Source organism: Ooceraea biroi, chromosome 8 (genome assembly GCF_003672135.1).
Source record: "Ooceraea biroi isolate clonal line C1 chromosome 8, Obir_v5.4, whole genome shotgun sequence".
Lineage (NCBI taxonomy): Eukaryota > Metazoa > Arthropoda > Insecta > Hymenoptera > Formicidae > Ooceraea > Ooceraea biroi.
In genome coordinates this window covers 12978864-13002241 of record NC_039513.1, presented here as the reverse complement: position 1 = coordinate 13002241, position 23378 = coordinate 12978864, and the positions used below count along the sequence as shown (strand labels likewise).

General features: G+C 44.8%; 1 protein-coding gene across 5 annotated transcripts in view; it reads right to left on the bottom strand.

Moving 5' to 3' along the window:
- The window catches only part of LOC105275048 (disabled homolog 2-interacting protein), a 308710-nt gene that overhangs the window by 160842 nt on the left and 124490 nt on the right, over positions 1-23378 (bottom strand). For all 5 annotated transcript variants that reach the window (XM_011331680.3, XM_011331678.3, XM_011331676.3 and 2 more), the window contains one exon: positions 12447-12559. In XM_011331680.3, coding sequence (XP_011329982.1) covers positions 12447-12559 — 113 coding nt within the window. The remainder of the gene's footprint in view (positions 1-12446; positions 12560-23378) is intronic.

Below are 23378 nucleotides of genomic sequence, written 5' to 3'. Positions count from 1 at the left end.
GCATATGTACATCATGTGTACGTGTATGCCGTTTCCGTCATTATACGATAAGAGTATATTATCGCTTTATGATCGCGGAAAAGCTAACGAAACAAAAATGCTGATGGAAATTTCATCGGCGTCCGGCGCATCCATCCAGTGTCCCATGAAAAAACGCGACGACGACAAGAAATGTTCACCCCGCGAGATAATGGCGAGACAGTTACAGGCGCGGAAAGGGAAAAATGAGAGAGTACACATCGCTCTCTCACCCCGAAAATGAATTACGGCCGTCTTGCGAAATTTCTCTGCCAGCCCTTTATTAACTCTCTCACTCTTTTTGCGCGCGCACATGACGTACGTGCAAAATTCATTTGACGTGCGCTATGAGTGCGCACGTCCACTATGTGCGTGTTTCCCGAGCGTTACGTGTGCGCTACACGCGCGCTACGTAGTGCACGCGGATCCGACATTAATCGCCAACCCTTAATTCGCCGCAATAAAACGCACTGAAACGATTTAACGCGCCGCCGGCTGCACCAAAAAGTATTACGTCTTAAGTATCTACCGTCGACGTTAATACGGCGTCGCTCGTGGCTTTAAGATCATTATAATTAACCGCTCACCAGTCTCGCGCCGGTATCTTTAATGCATACTTTGCGCAGTCATTGTCGCTGTCCATGTTCCTTCAGTTATACCATTTCTGCGTGTTGTGCATTATTCGGAAAAAAATACCTGCTTGTTTCTTACACGATTTCTTACTGTCAGCGAATAGAAATGCACAACATCTATCATGCGCTTCTCTGCATTGTAGTCGGTACATGACATTTTTCTTAAAGTTTTTCACAAAACAATTTACAAATAGATAACAAGGCTAACATCAATCAAGGCTGGAAACGTTAGCAGTAATTAACGAGTTCTACTGTTATAAATGATCTTCAATGGCGAGAATATTATTTATGCCGCTGAGAATATTATTTTTGCACAAAAAGAATGTCCCAGCTGGAAAGCTTGCGAAATGCGATCCACTTTCGAGCAGAACGAACCGGTGTCCCTAGAATTCAATTCTGCGATACAGGCCGACCTTCGCGGACGTGTCTGGACTGTCAAGAAGGCTTGCGTTCGATCCGTATGATTGACCAGTCTCGATTCTGGTACGATCCGATTACGTCCGTGGCACGTACTGCTTACCTCCGTCACCCCGCCGGTTTTACCGATCTAGCGGTAACGCTGAAATCGATCCGCGTTCCGGAAACGTCTCCGTCAGCCTCGATAATAATGGGACACGCACGTATCCATTTATCGTGGCGGGCTTTCTTGCCGTGTCTCCGCCGCCTATTCTACCGCCGTCATTCCTGACGTCGACTAATTGAAAAAGTTTCCGGGAGAAACTGAGTCTCGACGGCGACGAAGGACCGGTGTGAACCTGGCACCTGACTTTAACGAAATGAAAATTTCCGGGCATATTTCGTTTGTACCTCGTTTGCACCTGTTTGTACCATCGTTCGTTTCGCTTGTACCTCAACAGTTTAAAAGTTATAAGGGGTCAAAAAATAGCCAGCACCCAACTAAAAGATATCCGAATTTTAATAATGCCATTCGAAAGAGAGAGCATCGTTTGCACCTTCAGGAACCATCGTTCAAATCGTTTGTACCTCAACGGAACCGGAAGTACAGGCTTTTCAAAAAATAGGTCCAAGAGGTATCTTCGTCAATTTTTGAGATATCGCAAAACGGTTAACGGCATTCGAAAGAGCATCATTTGTACCTTCAGAATCCACCGTTCAAATCGTTTGTACCTCAAAGGAACCGGAAGTACAGGCTTTTCAAAAAAACGTCCAAGAGGTTTCTTCGTCAATTTTTGAGATATCGCAAAATGGCTAACGGCATTCGAAAGAGCTCGGATAGCGCCTGTTTGTACCTCCGTTCAAATCGTTTGTACCTCCAAGGAACCGGAAGTACAGCATTTTCAATGTAAAACAACTAGTTGTTCGTACCTCCGTTGTTTGCAGAGATATCCGAAAATGCCCAACGCCATTCGAAGGAGCATAGTTTCTACCCGTTTGTACCTCCTTTCAAATCGTTTGTACCCCAAAGGAACCGGAAGTACAAACTTTTAAAAATTGGAAAAAATACGTCCAAGAGGTAACTTCGCCAATTTTCGAGACATTCGAAAATTGGCGAAGTATCTCTACAAACAACGGAGGTACGAGCAACTATTTGTTTTACATTGAAAATGCTGTATTTCCGGTTCCTTGGAGGTACAAACGATTTGAACGAAGGTGCAAACAGGCGCTATCCGAGCTCTTTTGACCGCCGTTGGCCGTTTTCGAATATCTCGAAAATTGGCGAAAATACCTCTTGGACGTTTTTTTGAAAAGACTGTATTTCCGGTTCCTTTGAGGTACAAACGATTTGAACGGAGGTACAAACGGGTGCTAATCGAGCTCTTTCGAATGCCGTTAGCCATTTTGCGATATCTCAAAAATTGACGAAGATACCTCTTGGATATGTTTTTTAAAATTGTTAAAAGTTTGTACTTCCGGTTCCTTTGAGGTACAATCAATTTAAATGGTGGATTCTGAAGGTACAAATGATGCTCTTTCGAATGCCGTTAGCCGTTTTGCGATATCTTAAAAATTGACGAAGATACCTCTTGGACCTATTTTTTAAAAGCCTGTACTTCCGGTTCCGTTGAGATACAAACGATTTAAACGATGGGTCCTGAAGGTACAAACGATGCTCTTTCGAATGGCATTATTAAAATTCGGATATCTTTTAGTTGGGTGCTGGCTATTTTTTGACCCCTTATAACTTTTAAACTGTTGAGGTACAAGCGAAACGAACGATGGTACAAACAGGTGCAAACGAGGTACAAACGAAATATGCCCGAAAATTTTCATTTCGTTAAAGTCAGGTGCCAGATTCACACCGGTCGACGAAGGAGCGACCGAATGAAAAATGTTACTCGAGATTTTCGAGCGTTCACGCGATCGTTTGATGGGACAGCGTTCAAGATGCGTAATCAAAACGACGAGTTTGCACAATTAAATAAAATAAAAAATACACATGCACTCTCGCGAAGAGCCCGAAAGATAAATTTCATCAATTTCAGGTAGTCACTAGCTTGCTGGTTATTCCAAATCTACAGTCAAAGGCTCGTCGAGCACTCCGAGAATATATTTGTTTGAGAGCGCACTGGACAGTAGCGACGGTTTTACCGTATAACTCTCGTACAAATGTTAAAGTGCCACCTGATGAAAGCGCGTAATGCCATGATGCTGACGCTACCAAACTTCAGGTTCACGACGCATTGTAAAATCGGCCGACGCGCTCGTAAACCGCCGAGATCGCCGTGTGCTTCCGACAGCATGTTTGTCCACGGCGCGGCTTTTATCGTCGCGCTTTCTTTTTTTCCTCTTCCGTTACTGCAGTTTGGATCATCACGATCCATTTTCTTTCGAGAGAGAGAGAAAGAGAGAGTGCGAAAAAAAAGAGCGAAAACGTAACGACCCTCCGGCTCGAAGCGAAGTGAAAAGTTTGCTGCGGAATGCTTATGTATTTACTGAAAGCTTCGTGTATACGCCGTACGACGAGCTCGCTGAAAAGAGAGCTTTTGAGAGGAACAGACAAAGGACGACAGGAAGAAAAAGAATAAGAAAGAGACAGAGACAGACAGAGAGAGAGAGAGAGAGAGAGAGGGATGGAGGAAGGGGCAGATGCAGGGCCGCGTGAATTCCTAACGAGGAGCCACTTCAGCAGTCGCTCGTAGAAGTGGAGCAACTGGTGAATTTCTCGCTCGTGCGACTTTCTAAATAAAGCCAATAAACGCGAGTAGTATCGACCGATAACAGGGACACGTCTCTTTATAGACGAGAGACCTGTTCTCCTCACGAGTGGTGTACGTTCGCCGGATAAGCGATCCGAGCAGCGGATAATATCGTTAATTTTTCCGTCCTTTTTGGCTGCGTCGATATCCGGTTTGCGCATCTAAATCGGGATCTGACCTTTTGATTTTTCTAGAATCGCATAACAAGGGCAATTTGACGGCAATTTTAAATAAGCATAACCGAGCTGCAAATTTCCACATGGGGCGTTTTTTAAAATCGTGCGCGTGTTGAGGTAGACGTCTTTGCGACGCTTCTTACTCCAGCACGTGTCTTGTGAATTAATAATATATAATACATCCATGTCATCTTCAAAGCTCAAGAGGCTTCTTCTTCGTGTTGCGGGTCGTTTACGGGAAAATCCGCGCCGCGCCCGGCGAGCGGTCTCATTAAAAAGTAGCTGCGAGCTACTCCGAATTTCTGAAGAGCTACCTCGAGTATCAAAAATATAGAGTCGAGAGGCTGTTGGCTGGTTTGCTGGAGCTTTTTCAGCTTTGCTTCGGCAACGTCCGCGTTCCTAAATGCGTCTGTGTGCCTTTTCAGCGGACATTTACATAGATCGCGGGAAAAAAACAGAACAGAAAACAATACAGTTCAATTCAATTACAGGTAACATGAACACATTCTCGCGTGAACAAATTCTCGATGAGAGCTCGCCATCCATATCTATCGCCCAAAGTTCTGAACAGAAAAAAGGTACCGCTGAATACGAAATATTTGTTAATAAAGATAATCTCGTCGACTCAACGCGCACGACAGAATCTCCACTTTCGACGCGCGTTCTCTCCTGCGAGTGTCTGGAGAGACGCCGCCGCGGGCGACTTTCGCGACGGCGTTATTCCGCTGAAGAAAGGGGGAGGAATACTCCCTTGCCGCGAATAGAATACCGAGTTCCCTATCAGCCTGATAATATCCCATCCGGCTTATTTTTGCCCTTCTCGTTTACGACGCGGTGCGACGCGCTCGAGGCAGGCCTTATATAAATGCACCCCATTGCTACCGCGCCGCCATAAGCACCCCTCGCACCTCCGCCCACGAAATACCATGACCTTCCGATCTCCCTATCGCGTCTGGCACAGTTAAGCTTCGTTCCGACTGTGCGTATTCTCTTTGGTAGACACCGCTGGCATTAAGCCGAGGAGATTATTGCGCGTGGCCACCGTGCCGTTTCATCTGCCGCTCTTTCGGAGATCAGCGAATTTAATGTTCTCAATAATACATTCCATGGTGTTCCATGGTACATGTACATAATGCACAACAATGAGATTAACCGGACAAAGTCCTTTAATCAACGCGACGAATGCGAAGATACACATATGAAACAGTGCGAAACGGACGATATTTTAATTGCGGTACAGTAATTTCGTCGGTTCTCGTAGGTATTCGATAAATAATCGCGCACAGCGTAACACTGCGTCAATCGCGCGATGTTAATTCTCCTAATAATAAACGGAAAGCGCGATTTAATCGCGGAAATTAATTAATTAACGCGGCGAAATGTTTAATCATTGCCTCGTTGCAGTCGAGGTGGATTATGTTAAAAATTAACCGGTTAAAAGCCAAGCGTACCGTCCATGAATAATGCATGGGCGAGGGTGGTGTTACATTCGTGTAACGGCGCGCGCGGTTCTGAAATTATCCCGTACGATATGCAAATTGCGCATCTGTGATTTTCGCAGATTACACGGGTCCACGTCGAGATGCGCGGTTGATTTTTAAAGCGCGCGGATACGCGCGAACACGCGAGAGCCACTTACGAAACGTGAGGATTGCGCAGCTTAATTTAGTAGTGGGCTGGCTTTTGTGCGTGTGGTACGAGCTCTCGGAAGGAGAATCTCTTTCTCTATCTCTCGACTGTAATCCAAATCTCCTTACGAAACCCCGTAATCCGCAGTAATACTTTAACGAATCTTTCCCTCTTCCGGCGTGCGCCGCGAGAGATCTCTGTAGATTATGTCCTCTTTATGCATAAATTCCACTCTCACGCTACCTTCATTCTTACAAAATGTCAAAGCTCGGTAGAAATTATTACGAAAAGGAGGCTTTGTGTAACGCAGAAAACGTATATTTTATACGTCTCGAAATATTACCTCATATATGTCCCTTAAGATCGAAAGATTTACTCTCTTTCTCTCTTGTTTGTTTCAAACTCTCATAAATATTCTGCGTAATAATAGTTTTTCTCTACTTTGTATCTGTTCCACGAATAGGCAATAAACGTGTCGAACATTTAAATATTACATTACGTTTCATGGAGAATCGATCTTGCGGAAGGCCGTAAGATAGCTTTAAGCGCCACTAGACCGGAAACAGAGCAACACCGTTATATCCTCATCGTGCAGGGCGGAGCCGGAGGTGGTCAATATTTCAAACGTTATCGTGTAATGCCTCAATTACAATTTATAATGAGTTCTCGCGCCCGTTAATTACAGGCGACGTTCCCCCATCCGAGAATAACCAGGCGGCCGAAGTTAAACAAGCTTTCCAGATTTACAAGCCTTTCCCCTGAAACAAGCTTCCTCCTATTCTCTACCTCTGCCTGCCTCTCCTTCTCTCTGTAACTCTCTGTCTCTCTCCATCCTACTCGTTGTCGAGGTCCGACGAATTTCTGGCTCGTCCCCGAACCCGCCCACTCTCGAGGGTGATGCCGACGGTAAGAGGAGCTCCGGAGGTGATGCGAAAGGGCGAAGTCGATTTATCTAGCGGGTCGAGTCGAGGAGGTCCTTAGCCCCGAATCCTCCTAGGATCCCTTTCACGAGGTACGTGCAGGACCGGTCCCGAGTAATCTACGCGAGGAGACTCGAGGAAAAAACCTTCCTGCGCCTCACTCCAAGGAACCGTCTCATACTTCTGATCCTGCGAGCTTTCCTGAAGAAAAAAAGGAATGGAACGAGAGCGCAAACGGTGTTTGAGAACGCGTGGGCGGTCGGAGGGAGGGACGGGACGAACAAACGTTTCCGACTACACCGGCGACGAGGGGCTCCTTTTGCTATGTTCAGACAGGAGACGGACGACCGACTGAAACGACTCTGATCCCCTGGTGATACCTTGCTGATCAGTTCGCGCGTGTAACAGAAAATATAAAATGCCTTGAGGAAATGGAGATCAAAGTGTCGCGCCTCGTCAAGAGATGCTCCGTGTCGCTCATAAGGTGCTTTCCGGGATGCTGCTTTCGGTTGGAATTCCTCCGACGGAGGGATTGAATAATGTCGAGCGAGGAACGCGACACGGCGGGGTAAACAATTTGCAAGGAAAATATTAGCGGAAAGAGACACAGAGCGTATCCGCGATCCGTGATCGCGTGATTCGGCTCGACGCGTTACAACGTTAAGCCGAGCCGTGTATCGAGAGAGAGGCGCTACGGTATAAATTCAATTTTCCAAGTCCGTGACTCTCTCGCCGAGAGGAAGAGAATTACGAATTCACTGAAAAGTTCGTTAATAGCAGGAAAGTCCGTTAGAATAATTTGCATAATCTGTCTTACTCGTAATGAAATGTGCATCAGTACGCAAGTTTTTGAGCGCTTCTTACGACATTATTGCAATTTACAGTATGCTAGAATAATACGTATACTCTCTGGAGCAAACAAATGTTATAAGATAATTATAGTTAGGTATACCACGACGTGCACCCGCAGAGATCGCATAATAATTCAGAAGCACGTACGAGAATGAAAAGCTAAAGAACAAAAGAAAAATAAAACATAAACGACGAAGTAGAAAAAGGCAGACGGGCACGTCGATCAGACAGAGATGCATCTAATCGCGAATATCTCATTCCCCTCACGTTTGGACGGGGACTCATAAAGGAGACCGAAAGGAAAGCGAAAGGTGGGAAGGCGGGGAGTAAAAGAGCGAAAAGGGGGAAGCGGCGGTGGAGGCTTAACACACAAAAGCGCCTTCCGTTGACCCCCAGGGGGACGATTTTAGAGATGGGGTTGCGTTTTCTTCTCTCGCGTGCCGTACGTGACGCGTATGAACGGACGCCACGCGAAACCTGCGAAGCCGAGAAGCAATTCGCTGAGCGGAAACGCGCCGCGAGAAATAAAGTCCATAAAGTCTTTTCGTGCAGAAAGCAGAACCACGTCACCGCGGATCGTGGATCGCATCGTCGATTAAAGTCAAGTAACGATTACGAGAAAAGGTGCACGGCTCCTTCCGGAAGTGTAATAACGCGTTGCGTTCGTATAGTACCGTTTACATTTACGAGGTGAGCTAATGAGACAAGTGTGCCATGTTATCGAGGAAATTGCGATAAGCGGATTGCAATACGAGTTATTTATTGCAGAATTGAACTGAGCAATTTATTCGTCGTCGGATTTGCGTAATTTGAAAATAAATGATTACAAAATTAATTAATCGATTTTCGTCTTTAGGATATTGATAATAATTATATCTATAAAAATATTTTTTTGCAAATGTGCAACTCTCGATCGATCGATGTAAACAGGCACTTTGAGTATTCAGGCAGGGATACGTTTGGTGGACGGGGAGTAAGGAAGAAGTCCTTGAGTGCATCAAGGGAGCCATTATCGAGGGATGAAAGCACAGAGAGAGGGTGCGCGCGCTATCTTTCGAGACAGCCTGTGCATAATTTATCGCTAGAATGAATCAGGTTTGGTCGTGCGTATCGAGGAGTCTAAGCCGCGACGCGTGAATCGGGGCGAACGAACGATAATAATATGCCGTCGTCATCGAATTTGCGGCCGGAAAAGAGGCTGTAAAAGGACCCGCCATTACCGGAAGAATATTCGAACGAGTTTCCACCGAGTGGCGGAACTCGAATGACCGTCCCGAGAAAGTTCTCGCCAGCCTCACGTGGTCGCATCTATAAAAGCTTGAAACCGAGAAAAAATAAAACCCTAATCAGATTAAATGAATTCAATTAAATTGCATGAGGGGTACGTTAATGAACAAAGTTGCCGCCGACTGTGCGAGTGTGCTTCGACTCGGATCGCTCAGTAAATTAACCACGTGCGATACACTCCCCGCTCACGTTACCGTAGCTAATGCTTCCCTTCGCCTACCCTAACTTGCGTTACTTAGCTCTCTGCTGTTTCGTGTTACACAAGGAGCACAAGTTGCGACGATACGTAGCACTGCGCGCCTAACGTTACGATCGTAAAGTCGACGCTAATGGACCAAAGCGACAAAATTCTCCGCTTTTTACGAGCGAACGTCGCGTTTCCGGAACAGCGAGGCGAGTAGCCGAGAATGCCGTTACGCCGTAATAAAACGCCATGTAACAAAGGCGCAAGAAATCGCGACGAGGTTCCAAGTGTTGCGAAATCCAGCCGACAGTATGTAGGTAGATAAAACTTACTCGTCGGCGTCGTAACTTCAACAAAATTTTGACGAGAAGTCGTGAAATCGCATCGGACCGCCGATGTTCCGAGAGTGGCTGTCCTCGCTCCTGAGCATCATTCCGAAAAGAAAAAGGCACGCGGCTGGACGAAAAAGAGGAAGCCCTCGACGATCGTCCACCCCGTCGTTCCCTCAAACCGCCTCCGCGCCTCAAATAACAAGGGAGGGTTGCGTTCTTAGATATCTTGAATGTGATTACTCGAGGAGGCAGGAGGGAGGATACGCCGGCAGGAACGAAGAGAAGAGAGTTAGGCGCTTGTCTTGATTTAGTAATAACAAGGCAAGGAAGATGTGCGAGCGACTAGATGAAGTTCACCGAGAGGACGAGGACAGCAACAGCCAAGAAGAGGGATCAAGACGAGGGGAGACGAGGAATGGTGCAGCGACGAGATGAGAAAGCGAGTTCTCAAAGTAAGGAACTGAGTACACGGCGAAGGTACTAATCAGGGCCTCGGCGTCTGTTCCGCGATACGTTGAAGCGTCGACAGAGTTGCTCTCACGACGGCGGACTACCCCACTACCGACGTGACACCACCGAAATCTTCACGATCCAGATCCGGGTTGAAATGATGATGCGAGCGAGTCTCAGCTGGATGCAAGTTTCGTATTACGTTTCTCCCCCGCTCGTAATCGCGGTGGAGATGTCATTCGGACTCGCTCGGGGTGCTACGTGAGCGTGGAGAGCGAAAGATCTCGAGGAGGTGACACATGTATACTTTAATCATTATGAAATGTATAACGGGGGAATAACATTATTTCATGACAACGGTACATTTAATTTGTCGTACAAATTGAAAGCTCGAAAGGGGTGGCAGAGAGGGTGAAAGGGTGCTCGTGAAAAGCTATCGGCGTCGTTACGGAGAAAAATCCCTTTTCACGAAGGAGGGAGTACTACTCGAGGCACCCTAGAACGGTGGTTGTACTGGCAGGCTATATGTATACACGAATAAATTCGCAAAGTCCTCTCACGCGAAATACGAGTACGAAAGGAGGCACTCTCTTTCCCTCTCTTTCTCTCTCTTTTGTGGGGTAAATTCCGCGAAAGCCACAGACAGCCCTAAATACATAATGGCTACCACTTATTTCAGCTAAAGCACGTCGCCACGAAATCGAAACGACGGAATGCATTTTCGCGGCTCCAGTTCAGCCGGCATTTGAGCTTTCGCCGGAAACTTGATGAATAAAATTCCGCCGGTGAATCTCTTGCCATTTAACGTAAAACAGATCTTAAGAATATGTCTCTTTAACGAGATTGAAATGCTCGAGTCGAGCACGAGTGATAATGATCTTTAAAGATGTTTTTTTCTTTTATTATTGTTAAATATTATTACGAGCCTTTGTACCACTCATATACAATCGGTATCATTGCAAATGCAAACATCGATATGCTATATGTAGCGTATATAGATATTGCATTAGCATTGCCGCGCAGAAATACCAAACGCTAATATTGATCGTACAAAGGTCTCTCTCCCTCTCTCCTTCTCTCCCTTCCGAACCGTGCCGGCACGAGAAAGTCCCGGATCGGAGAGAAGTAGCTCTCGCTCTGTGTGTACCGGAGATAATACGCTGCTCCGAGTAATGGTCGGTGTTCGCACTCCGAGGGGGGTTGGCAGGAGGAAAAAAAGAAATTGAGAGAACCCGAGATACGACGGCGAAGGGATGCAGGGAAGCGAAACAATTTCGAAACACGAGTTCTCCGTCATCCGGTTTCCCCGTCCTTTCTTTCTGCTCGTAAAGTTGCTCGCCGAATCTCGATTTTGCAAGGCACAGCAGCGAAATTCTCGATGATTTTGAAAAAAATTTTATTTAATTAAATGTAACAACGAGGTACCAAGAAATTCATTTTATTAGCATCGTTAATCACGCGTTACATTTTGATCACGTAGATCTTCAGTGCAAAAATGCACGATATAAAAAGATTCAAGTCTGTCATTACTGGACAAAGAAGCCTCACATTTGTAGCTTGCGTAATTCGCGAGTTTAACGTTTCGTTTCGTGACAGTCGAGGTGATTTTATGTGTTTGCGTTGCTAGGAAGCCAGAAGCCATTTGCGTGTCGGTCTGTGCGTTCGTTTTGCCAAGAGCCAAGAGCCACGGACTTTATATATTTATCATTCGCCGCGATATTATCTCTCTAACGACATTTGCGACATTTCAGAATGTCACTGGACAATTCGTCGTATCCAAAGCGGATCTTTTCTGACAGGGAAGTGTCGGACGTCGCCAACGCTCGGAATCGAGCGGCAGCAGGCGAAAATAAGGCGTCAGGAGTCTAATGCATCCTGAACATCCGGCGAAGATTGCGGGACCGACAATTGTCGCGCAACTCACGGTCCTCCCGATAAAAAGTACATGCGTGCACGCACAATGTTGTGTTACATTGTGCGCCTATAAATAAATCGTACGGGACACACAGCGCGCCGCTGCGAAGCAGCGCAAATCGTCTGCAACATGTTGCTGGGAATCGTTTTTCCTGAGCAGACTCGAGGATCGCCAAAGGGTCCGATAGGACACACACACACACATATACATCTGCACTTCACCAGACGATCCCGGATAATCTCCAACGTAATTCGCAACTATCCGCGGTTGCAAGGCAGAAGTCCGAAGTCTTCAAAGCGTTCACGTGTCCGTTCATGTCAGTCAACCGAGTATAAACTTTCTAATCGAATTAGAGGTCGGCGCCCCCTTTGCAACGGTGCTTTACCCGGCGATCAAACAGGTTCCCTCCGGTGTACCAATTTGACGGTATTGTATGCGCGTAAACAACGAGCGGGGAGCGTTCCCCTCCCGGAGGATACATCGCTGATGCTACTGAAATTGAAATTACATTCGCTCCCGGTCGGACCGCGCGAGAAAGTATGAGACAGACGGCGCGAAGGCTCAATTATTTCTCTTCCTCTCTAGCGCGCGCTCGCGCGATCCTCGATCTCGGAAAATTCCACCCTGCCTTTGATCTTCGCGATTACACGCGCGAGAGCTAGGTGCGAGGCATTTCAGAACTTAACGTGACGCCTCTCAGTGTCGCGAATATTTAAAATTCACCGGATTGGTGAGCGAGAGAGCGAGACAGTCATAATTCACAAACATATATTTGTTCAGGGGGCAGCGCCGGCAGATCCGGCGGTTGTAAATCCGTCTTACGCGACGGCCACTGCCGGAACGGATGGAAATCCAGGGGAATCGGAAAGGCTTTTAGGGAAAAATGTACTCACCGCCATGTCCTCGCTCCTGTAAGCCGTGAGGGTCTGCTCGTCCTGCAGGAGGACGCAGTAACAAGGTTCCCAGCATGCCTCACTGGCGGCCTCGCCGACGCAGCATTCGGCCTCTGCAACAGAGAAAGATGGACCACATGAATAACTCTGGCAAATACGGACGAGACGGCGAACCCACGATACCCATTGTGCGCGTCGTCGTTTCACGAGAGGGCGAAGTCGCCGCTCGAGAGAGTGACTCGCAAGGATAATAGACCGCGTCGATTGTCCTCGTAAGGCAGAAAGAAAGGAGGATGAGTGCGTGGACCGGCAATGACCGATCTCGGATCCGCGCGCATTCCCGTGAGCGGAGATATCGTTTGCTTTTCCACGACTGCACCCTGCGTCGCAACGCGCTTACGATTTGCAGAGATAATATGCGTTAAAGGTGACGTGATAGCATGGCCGCATCGAACAGCTGTGTGTTGCGAACGATCGAAGGAATTACAATCGCAAAGCGGTTTATATAAATCTCGAGACGTTCGATGTTCTTTTCCAAGAGGAAGAAAGAGAACGTTAAAGAGTAGGACTATAATTTTAATTATCGATAAATAATACTGTCCATTATTTAATTTTTGAAACAAAAAACATTCTTTTGCAATTTCTGGTTTCTAGTTAAGCATTCTCGAAACTAATAATTAAACTCCTAGCGCGATTAAAGTTTTCAGCAAAACACGACGTGGAAATTAATGCGGGGAGATACGGTTTCGCCTTCCACTAGCGCGTCGAAACTCGCGAGAATTACCCGCCAATTTTCAATCCTATCCAACGCGGGGATGATTGATGTCTCGAAAGATTGGCGCGACCGCCATTCCGCGGAGTTTACCTTCGTGGTATCCATAGTCGAGTGATAGTTTCTGCTATATCTCGTATTCCGTCGATGATTTATGACAAAACCGCGCACAACCGTCCGAAGATTTATGCACGCGGATGCACCGGTAACAACATTATCTGGCACACATCCCCGCGCGGAAGCAAGAACGCATTACGCTCGAGAAACGACGGTGCGCCGTATTGTAATAAGCAGAACTAAGCGCCAGCCCTTTGCAGAAGGGCTAATGAATTCTGCCGTTAGAAAACTGTCGCCGTCGTTTGTTACGCGCGAAACGTGATTACCTGCCGTGCGCAAATTTATTTCAAGGATTTTTCGCGGCGCGAGTTGTGCATTCATACACCCACAGAAAAGATTTCTGGACTTAATGCTATTACTCTTTAATCTATCATAAAATAAGATCGCTATAGCGACAATCATATTTATTATTGAAAAGAAGCATATTTTAATCTTGAATAGAAAATTTGAAAATCTAGATTTAAATAATCTTGGTGCTATCTCATTCATTTTCTCAGAAGGATTTAGATCAAAATTTGTAGCGAGTTCAAAATATTCTTGATTTCAGAATATTGTGAGATCTAAAAGACATCTTATTCTATTCTTCTAAGAGAATTTGTAGAATCTGCACAAAACGGCCAATATTTATGTGTTGCAATCGAAAATCGGGAAAGTGTTTCTGTTATTTACAATGAATAAGTACAATACTCTACAAGAAATATTAAAGGGTATGGAAATGTCTTATCTCGAATCTTATTTCTCAAGTATATTGTATATACTTACATTTCCATATCTTTTAATATTTCTTGTAGAGTATTGCACTTATTCATTGTAAATAACAGAAACACTTTCCCGATTTTCGATTGCAACACATAAATATTGGCCGTTTTATCGGAATAAAGGACGCAGAAGCGCCGAGTCGACGAGCGACTGCGAGAAAATGATGCGTCGACATCGACAAAGCCTACTATAAAGTGGCGCTAATATCAAATTATTCTACATACAAGAATATATAAGCATAAATTTGTATATGTTACTCTTGTCTCGAGACAGTAAGACAATCTTATTTAATTCGAGAGAAAAGAATAGAAATTACTGATTAAAATTAAAAATTGTTTTATTTTCATATTTTTTATACTTGTAATACGATTAAATTAGTCAAGAATATTTTTCGTCTTGTTATCAGAAATCCTTTCTGAGGGTGTAAAATGCAACGTGATCTATCAACGCGATGTATGTACATCTTGCTCGTGAAACCAGCCGCGTATGCGCGCAGTTTTTAATGCAACTCTGGTATATCTCTGATATTCCACTGCAAATAATCCACTGCAGACTGACAAGTATTGTTTGTTTCATTCTTCGTTACTTGATGCTTGATGGAAAAGAGCATTCACTTCAATGCAAACGCGGCTGTAATCGGGGCGCAGATGAGGCGTAAGTATCGATTTCGGCCGATACCGTCTGATGATCGTGTTTGCGAGGATGCGGAAGCGGAAGATGCGCCGGCAAAAAAGCGCGAGCAGAGGCCAGCGACAAAGCGACGGATTTTTAACAGCGCAAAGAGAGACGAACTTTCTTTTTTCCTTTTTCGATTCGAGAGCACTATCGAGACCAGATGACGCGGGCTACAAATGAGCGTGTAAATCGGAGAATAACCGAGCATGCGAGAGAGACGAATTACACGATATTATCTAGAGATGTCACAAATGCACCGGCGAAACAGGTTTCCCCGATCACTTATCCCTCTCTTTTTTTTCCCTCGTCATTTTGCGAAGCAGTAACTTGAAAACGTCTTCGAAGACGGAGAACGCTGCATCATCTCTCCCTGACGTATTACAGAAAAACTGCGCGAACGTGGTCGATACAAAATTATACGGCACTCTACGGCGCCTCCATTTCCTTGAACTTCTCTCGCGCCTGTAACGCGCTAAGAAATGCAATTTAACGCAGTCGATTACATCATCCATTATCGGGCACCTGCGCTTACAGCACGGAAATCTGAAATTTGATCTGCAAGCTGCAAGAGAGAAATCCCGAACAGTCGAAAGTAACGACCGGTTCTCCATTTTCACACAAAGGAATATTAAAAATGTACTCTACGATTTTTCTCTCAGCTGATGCAACGATCGCTGTTTGTCATAAAGGCGAGAGAGAATTACTACAGTTTCCTGTTTGCGATTGGAGCATCTATCTAAACCTGCTTTAAGTATATCTTCGTATACGTACGGGACCGCAAGTCACTCTGCATCGATTTCTCACGTCTCGATTAAACGAAAAATCCTGAAAAACCTCTAACTGATCTATCAACTTTGACGAGGAGTCAAGATCCAATTAATTTAACTTGGCTTATTAATAAAAATGTATTTTATTCCATCGGTAATTATTGAATATATTTAATTTCATCAGTAATCAATAGTACATCAGACTTTATCATAGATATCGCGAGTAACTCGCCTATGCAAAACGCGCTACGTGCGTTTTCAACTACGACGACGTGTAAACGAACGGTTCGCAGAAATAACGCGCCGGTATACTTAGACCGGACCGCTAACAGCGGTAAACACAATGAACCGAGATGTAAAGGATGGAGATCCCCCTTCGGTCTGGCGATACGTGGTGGCCATGTGCAAAGTGGTCGGCATACGCGGCCGGTTTTCTTGCGCCTGACGCGTTGACGATTTTACGATTATTACGGCACGCACTCCGCCGCGTTCTATTCGTGCGATAATTCTTCGTGTGATACACGATTGCACGCAAGTCATACCGACATATGACTGCCACTCGATGACTGCTTGTCTCTCCGCGCTGTTCAAACACCGTATTGCGCACTTCAATTTGTATTACCAAGAGAGAGAGAGAGAGAGAGAGAGAGAAGGGAACGGGTAGTAGTAGCGGCTCAACGTAAGTGCAGATGTTTGCGGCTTGCGAGATACGCCGCTCCGATGATACCGTTGAATTCTGCGGTACGCCCGTTTAGAGGGACGTGAGCGTTAATTGCAATCAGCCACGTGTGCACGAGCTACGTAATGCAACGTATTACGATTAGAAGATCAACGTATTACGATCAGAAGATCACTTCCTGCCGTGCAGCGAATTAAAAAAATACACGTGAAAATTGCAGGAGACGTGAGTGATCTCTTATGGCTATCGAAGATCAAGTTAAGAAGTTTCTTCTTTGTTATACAGGGTGGTCCACTTAAATCGATCATCTTAGATATTTCACTTGTTTTTGATGATACGAAAAAATGTCTAAGGAAAAAGTTGCACCGTTCGAAGGGGCCATCATGATGACAGAACAAACATTTTTTCAAGGCTATTTTTTTCGGAGATTCAAAGGTCAAGATAATTTTTTTAAATGGAACTACATATTTTTGTTTGCGCAATTTTATAGCCAACATCGAGAGGAGTTCAGCGACCCCTATGACAACATGACCTTTAAATGATCTTGAACGCGGGAAACAGAAAAATCAAACTTTATGCTCTTCAACACAAAAATTTATTTAAGGAGGTGTTCGAAATGATGTCCTCCGACTTCAATACATTTTCTAATACGATGCACAAATGATACTCTTACCCTTTCTATCATTTCTGAATTTATACTAGCACATGCATTCAAAATGCGCTCTCTCATGTTCTCTTGTGTAGTTGGTACATCATTGTAAACAGTGTTCTTTAACATTCCCCACAAAAAAGTCTAAAGGATTCAAATCAGGAGAACGTGCTGGCCAACTGATATGTCCTCTTCCTATCCAGTGTTCCGGAAACATTTCGTGTAAAACTGTACGTGCAACACGTGCGTTATGAGCCGGACAACCACCATGCTGATACCACATTTGTAAACGAGTTTCTAACGGCACCTCTTCCAATAAGTTTGGTAATTGTTGGGACAAAAAATCAGCATATTTTTGACCATTTAATGTACCATCAATAAAGAAAGGGCCAATGATTCGATTGTGTAAAACACCACACCATACATTAAGACTCCATGGACGTTGACGTTCTACTTGTCGAAGCCACCTTGGATTTTCAACGGACCAATAGTGCATATTTCTTCTATTTACTTGTCCATGGTTAGTGAAAGTTGATTCATCGGTAAACAATATTCTGTTGAAGAAGAATTCATTGACCTCCAACTGTTGTAGCGCCCATTGACAAAATTCTATTCGATTAATAAAATCATTTCCATGAAGTTCTTGATGCAATGCAATGTGATATGGATGAAATGAGTGGCGTTTAAGAATGCGTAAAACACTTGTCTTGGAAATACCAGTATTTCTTTGTATTTGTCGAGAACTGATATGTGGATTATTTGCCACTGCAGCCAAAACAGTAACTTCTGTTGGTTCATTAGTTTGCAAACGAGGTCGCATTTTCTTACGTGAACAAACACTTCCAGTTTCACGAAATGTTTTAATAAGACGGTCAAAAGCAGCGCGAGACGGTAAACGCTTTTCAGGGTATCTTTGGCCGTACATTCTCTGCGCCTCTGTAGAGCTTCTTCCGCTTTCACCGTAAATAAGAAGCATTTCTATTCTTTCCTCTTTCGTATAATCAGTCATATTTAAACTCTGATATCGAGAAGCTCAGGAAATGAACTGAACTGCGAAAGCATTTCACGATCATAAATATTTACATACACATACACACACGCACACAATACATGTATGGAATTATTTCAATCTTACATTCCATTGAATTCCAGAACATGAGAGTGTTTACCGATGAATCAATGTTCGCTAACCATGGACAAGTAAATAGAAGAAATATGAACTACTGGACCGTCGAAAATCTAAGGTGGCTTCGATAAGTAGAACGTCCATGGAACCTTAGAAAATGTATTGAAGTCGGAGGACATCATTTCGAACACCTCCTTAAATAAATGTTTGTGTTGAAGAGCATAAAGTTTGATTTTTCTGTTTCCCGCGTTCAAGATCATTTAAAGGTCATGTTGTCATAGGGGTCGCTGAACTCCTCTCGATGTTGGCTATAAAATTGCGCAAACAAAAATATGTAGTTCCATTTAAAAAAATTATCTTGACCTTTGAATCTCCGAAAACAATAGCCTTGAAAAAATGTTTGTTCTGTCATCATGATAGCCCCTTCGAACGGTGCAACTTTTTCCTTAGACATTTTTTCGTATCATCAAAAACAAGTGAAATATCTAAGATGATCGATTTAAGTGGACCACCCTGTATAATAAACCCTCGTTATTTGGGAACAGATGATTTTTGTTAAATTATGTGAAACGTATCTCGTTTCTCGGTGGAAGCTTCTTGAAGACCATCAAAGGCGACGACGAAATGTTCCATGAAACTGCCTTCTCTTTCTCAAAGAGAGAATTCCGTCTTTCTACCTTCTGAAATCCCCATATATCTTTGTGATACTGTTGACGCTAGTTTTATGAGACTTCAGAGACGTCCTCACGAAATTTTTCGGTACGTTTTATTTGAATATAAAGTCCCGGAGAGAGAAAGAGAGCTCCGATGGTACATAAATCATGGCCTCGTAGCAGTGACACAGACACCGGAATCCTTCTCGATATACCAACGTCTTGTCTTACGGCATCCGTGATTTCCACGGATATTGAAAAATATATCGCGGCGGGCGCAGTAGTTCAGCATACTCCTACCTCTATTCCCAGGGGTGCTCCGGCCATCAAAAAAAAGTTCCTAAATGATTAGTCTCGCTTGGCACTAAATTTTTCGTTACTTCCCGCCGCCGCCGCCGCGCTTTTTCCATAATGGACGCGGTCGCTCCATATTCCGGCCGTGCGCTCACGAGATATCGCATTACTTTTATAACCGACGAAATTGTTCGGCCTGCCCCTCGAGCACTCGCGGCACTTTACGGTTCCCGCGAAACTTTCGTTCTCACCCCCTCGCTTTTTTCCCCGGCGGTATTACTGCCAGACGCAGCGCAAGTTAGGCAGTTCGTTTCGCGTTACTCTTTTTTTCCGTGAATCCCAAAAAGTCCGGCGTTCTAACGAAACATCGTAATCGACGTCTGAAACAACATCTGTATTTACGCATGGATCGCCCGAACAATCATCCAACTGCTCTGAGAATTCCTTGTTGCACACACATGTGGGCGCCACATCGGAAATTAATTCTATTAATGATGATCACCGGTAATTGTAAGTTACGTAACGCAAGCCCATAATAATAAAATAAGATCTCGCGCTCGAAATATTTTGCAATATTCCTGTCTTTATATTTATGTACCTCTGCGAGTTCCTTGGTATCTAATGTACTCTGATTCCACAAGATAAAAGCCTCTCGAGACGCATTTTCTCCTTTTACCTTTCTACGTCAGCGGAAAATATCCAGTCGCTTCGCTGGGCATTTCTGCTCGCTCGCTCGCGAGGAAAGTAAACGTCGGCAGCATCAGGTTTCAAATATTAATTCCTCGACGTTTTCGGCAATTTGGCAATCGGAAATTCTCGAATACGATGACGCTTTCTGCAGCGAGCAGACGACGTTGCGCATCTTCGTTCACCAAAACAAATTTATATAATACACTACAATAAAATACACAGGTTGAGCTCTCGGTACTACGAATTTCACGCGCGAAAAAAGCATGCACTTGCATTTTCAGCGTGTGTCCGTAATGCATTTTCAACGTGCGAAGCCGCCAGGCGTGTATATGGTGCACAATGGACAATGCCGCTCGTCGATATGGCGCGATTCAAACTGCCACCCCAGCGATTACGATGACGATTAGGATTTAAAGTCCGGCGGCTAAGCCTGGCCGCTCTTTGGCGGTTCATCGATCCCGCGCGGTCCGTCCGACGCGGTCCTTGAATCCGTGAACAATCGATGCGTGCACCGCTCGGCCGATCAGCGAGACGGCTCAACATCGATCAATGGAATGCATCGGAAAACCTTTTATCGCGAGCCCCGTTGAGAAGCCGAGAACGGATCTCGGATTAATTCTCGCGGTATCGAACTTCCCTTCGCGCATTGTTTCGATATTTGCTGCATTTTTGTAGAATGTATACGCAATGTTTGTAAAAATGGATTGTGTAGCAATTGAAATATTTATAAGATACGATGTTCATTTTAAGAAAATATCTGCACGATTACGAATATTATTCAAGATCTGGTTTCGAAGGATGGCTTTGAAATTTTTCGCGAAGGAAATGATATAATACAAGAGTCCATATAATTGTTTGAAAATATTAAATTACCGAACTCTGCTGTGAATAAGAATTTATTAGGAACGAGGAATCAATTTAGCGTTTTTGTCATTGGACTGCAAGTTTTAACAAGATCAACCGAGTGAAAAACACGAACCGCTCGCGATTGTCCGGCTAACGAGCGGTTGTCAGGAAAATGTTCAATTATCCGTAACTTCGCGCAGCGATCGTCCTACACGAGAATTCGATTTCTCAGCTGCAGCTACGGCTACAGTGAGGAATCACATTGTACCAAGTTTCTCGATGGAAACGACGACTCTACGTACACTTGCAGGTTCTTCCGCGAACTTTGAAGTAGTTTCAAAGCGGTAAACTGTATATATATAGAAGGACGAAGGAGCGGGCGAAGATAACAAAATTCACGAGACATCCAGGTAACCGAGCGACGGCGGAGAGAAAAAATGACGACCAAGGAATCGAGGATGTAGCTGCACATCCGGAAATAGAATCAAAAACGAACGGCAGAGACAGCCAGCGGTGAGAAGCATTGCTCGCTCTAACGGCTGCGACGAACTTTTCTTGCGGATTTTTTGCGCGAAGAACACTTCTCTTGCGGCATTATTCTGCAGTGCTACCAAGAAACGGGAAAGCACCGAGTTTAATCATTAATTTCCTGAGAAGAAACGTACGATTTTTCCTCAAATAAACTCATCCAGGAAATATATATTTTCTTCAAAGAATAATTCTCAATGCCCTTATCGGCGCGACGAGAAGAAAATAATTTCTCCAGAAAAATGTTACTTTCTCCATAAATCTCTGTTCTTGATTTTCTTACGATATTGAGCAGAATCACGTGTGGCAAGTTGAAGGCAATGCGTCTCGGCTCGTCGAACGAAGAATGATTTTCTGCGTCCGACATATGTCAAGAAGCACTCTCTACGGGATTCTTCCAGTTGAGGCCGGCCTTCGCGCGCGCGGAGTAACGTTATAATGCCATGCCGTAATGTATTCAAATATATTTATGGCGGCCATAAATGCGAACACCGCGAAATAATATTTATATACCGATACACATGGAACGAGTCGTACCGAGTCGGGGACCCGGCCGTGCCTGGCGCGGATCTTTTATTCATTTTTCTATCGATAAATGGTAATGGCACCGTCATAAGATCGATACAACATTACGTAGCTGCTTTACTCATTTTGTTCCGGAGAACTGGTCTCGTAAAATCAATACGACGATGTCGCTTCTGGCTTTTACGCCTTGATGTAACAACCGGAAGACATCGGTTCGCTCGTTCCTCGACATCGACAAATGCAACGCATCACCGACGCCGACCTGATTTCTTTAAAAACTTTATCAAGTTTCCAGAGTGCCAAATATAAGTGATTTTTAATGAAATCTTATAGTCTTGACACCTGGTGATGTCACTCTTATTTGATATTACAAAACGTGTTCCATTATTCCTTTAAATATTTCTACTACCTCGGATGATTTGCGAAACGCGTGAAACATCAGATCAATCTATCTTGCATTTCATGTTATATTTTAATTCTCCGATTTCTCTTTCAAAGGAAGCTAAAACTCGTTTTTATGCAAATACATCCGATTTTATCCATTCCACGTATAAATCGCGTCATACACGTCATAGATCATTTTCACTAGCGAATATCGGAGCTTTACCGTTACTCCCACATGTAAACACCTGATCCTCGTGGATTTGACTTGGTCGCTTTGTCATGGCGTTGTCCGCCGTCGGTATTTCCACGTCGATCTTGCGAGGTCTTCGCATCTGCATAACCAGCCAGCCACGTCGAGCACCGAGTTCCCAAGAGAAATTGGGAACGAATAGATAAGCATGGCTCCCGCACTCAGGACGGGGCCAAACCATTTTTCCGCGAGTGCGAGTGAAAAAAGAGGGTTGTAATAAAATTGGAAATATTCCGCCATCGTCCGTCCTCGAATCGAGCGTAGTCTTCTTCCTCCGCGCGAACACGAGTGCCACACACGCGACGACATTCCCGCGGGATTCTTCTCAGTTCTCTCTCTTTCTTTCTTTCCTCGCAATAAATTCCAATTTCCGCGTATTCTATTCTGATCCGTTTATTTTGAATGCGGTCACGTCGCCTCCGACGTCCTCCTTTTCTGAGATTGTCGGTCTTTTCTAATGCGCGTCGGAGAATTCATACGACAGGCATGCGAGTGGCACGACGTCAGATGCCACAAAGGGATGAAATTCGCAAATAATCGAGAAAATAATAATTATTCAATAATATTCAATAAAAAAAATAGTTATTCAATAAGTATGACATACGTTTCTTCTCATATTTCTTTCTCCTATCAATCACTACGTTATAAAGCTGATAACACATCCTCGAGTGGTTGCAAGTCTCATTATACACAGACTCGCGGAACAAACACTGTATAAAGAAAAAAATCACGAAAACATCGCGGCGATGATTCACGATCCGTGAAATCTCGTTCCGAGTGTCGCGCTGCATCGATCTCGTCGCCGTTTCCTTCTGCTCGCCGCCTATTTGTACATCTCATTATCCTTGGCAGCGTTTTAATACTGAGAGCAGAACAAACATCCCCGGTCCATCCGGTGGAGCCATCCGGCGCGAAAAGTGTAAACCGCTTAATTTCGCGCTCGAGCGTCCCGCTCGTCCGCTTAATATTCCATAACCGGCTGAAAGTCCGTCGCGCGATTACGCTCGCTCGCGCTTCTCAAGTCTCTCCGCTACTCTCTCGTAGTCATATTTGCACGGGGACACGAAGACAGATGAGGAGGGATGATGCCAGAGACGAAGGAGGCGACTGGCGCATCCACCTCCGGCCTCATCGCTCTCGGGATAAAGCTCCTCGCGTGCGGGAATCACGAAGAGAGACACAGCATCCGCGGGAGCGCGTATTGCAACTAGGAAGTAG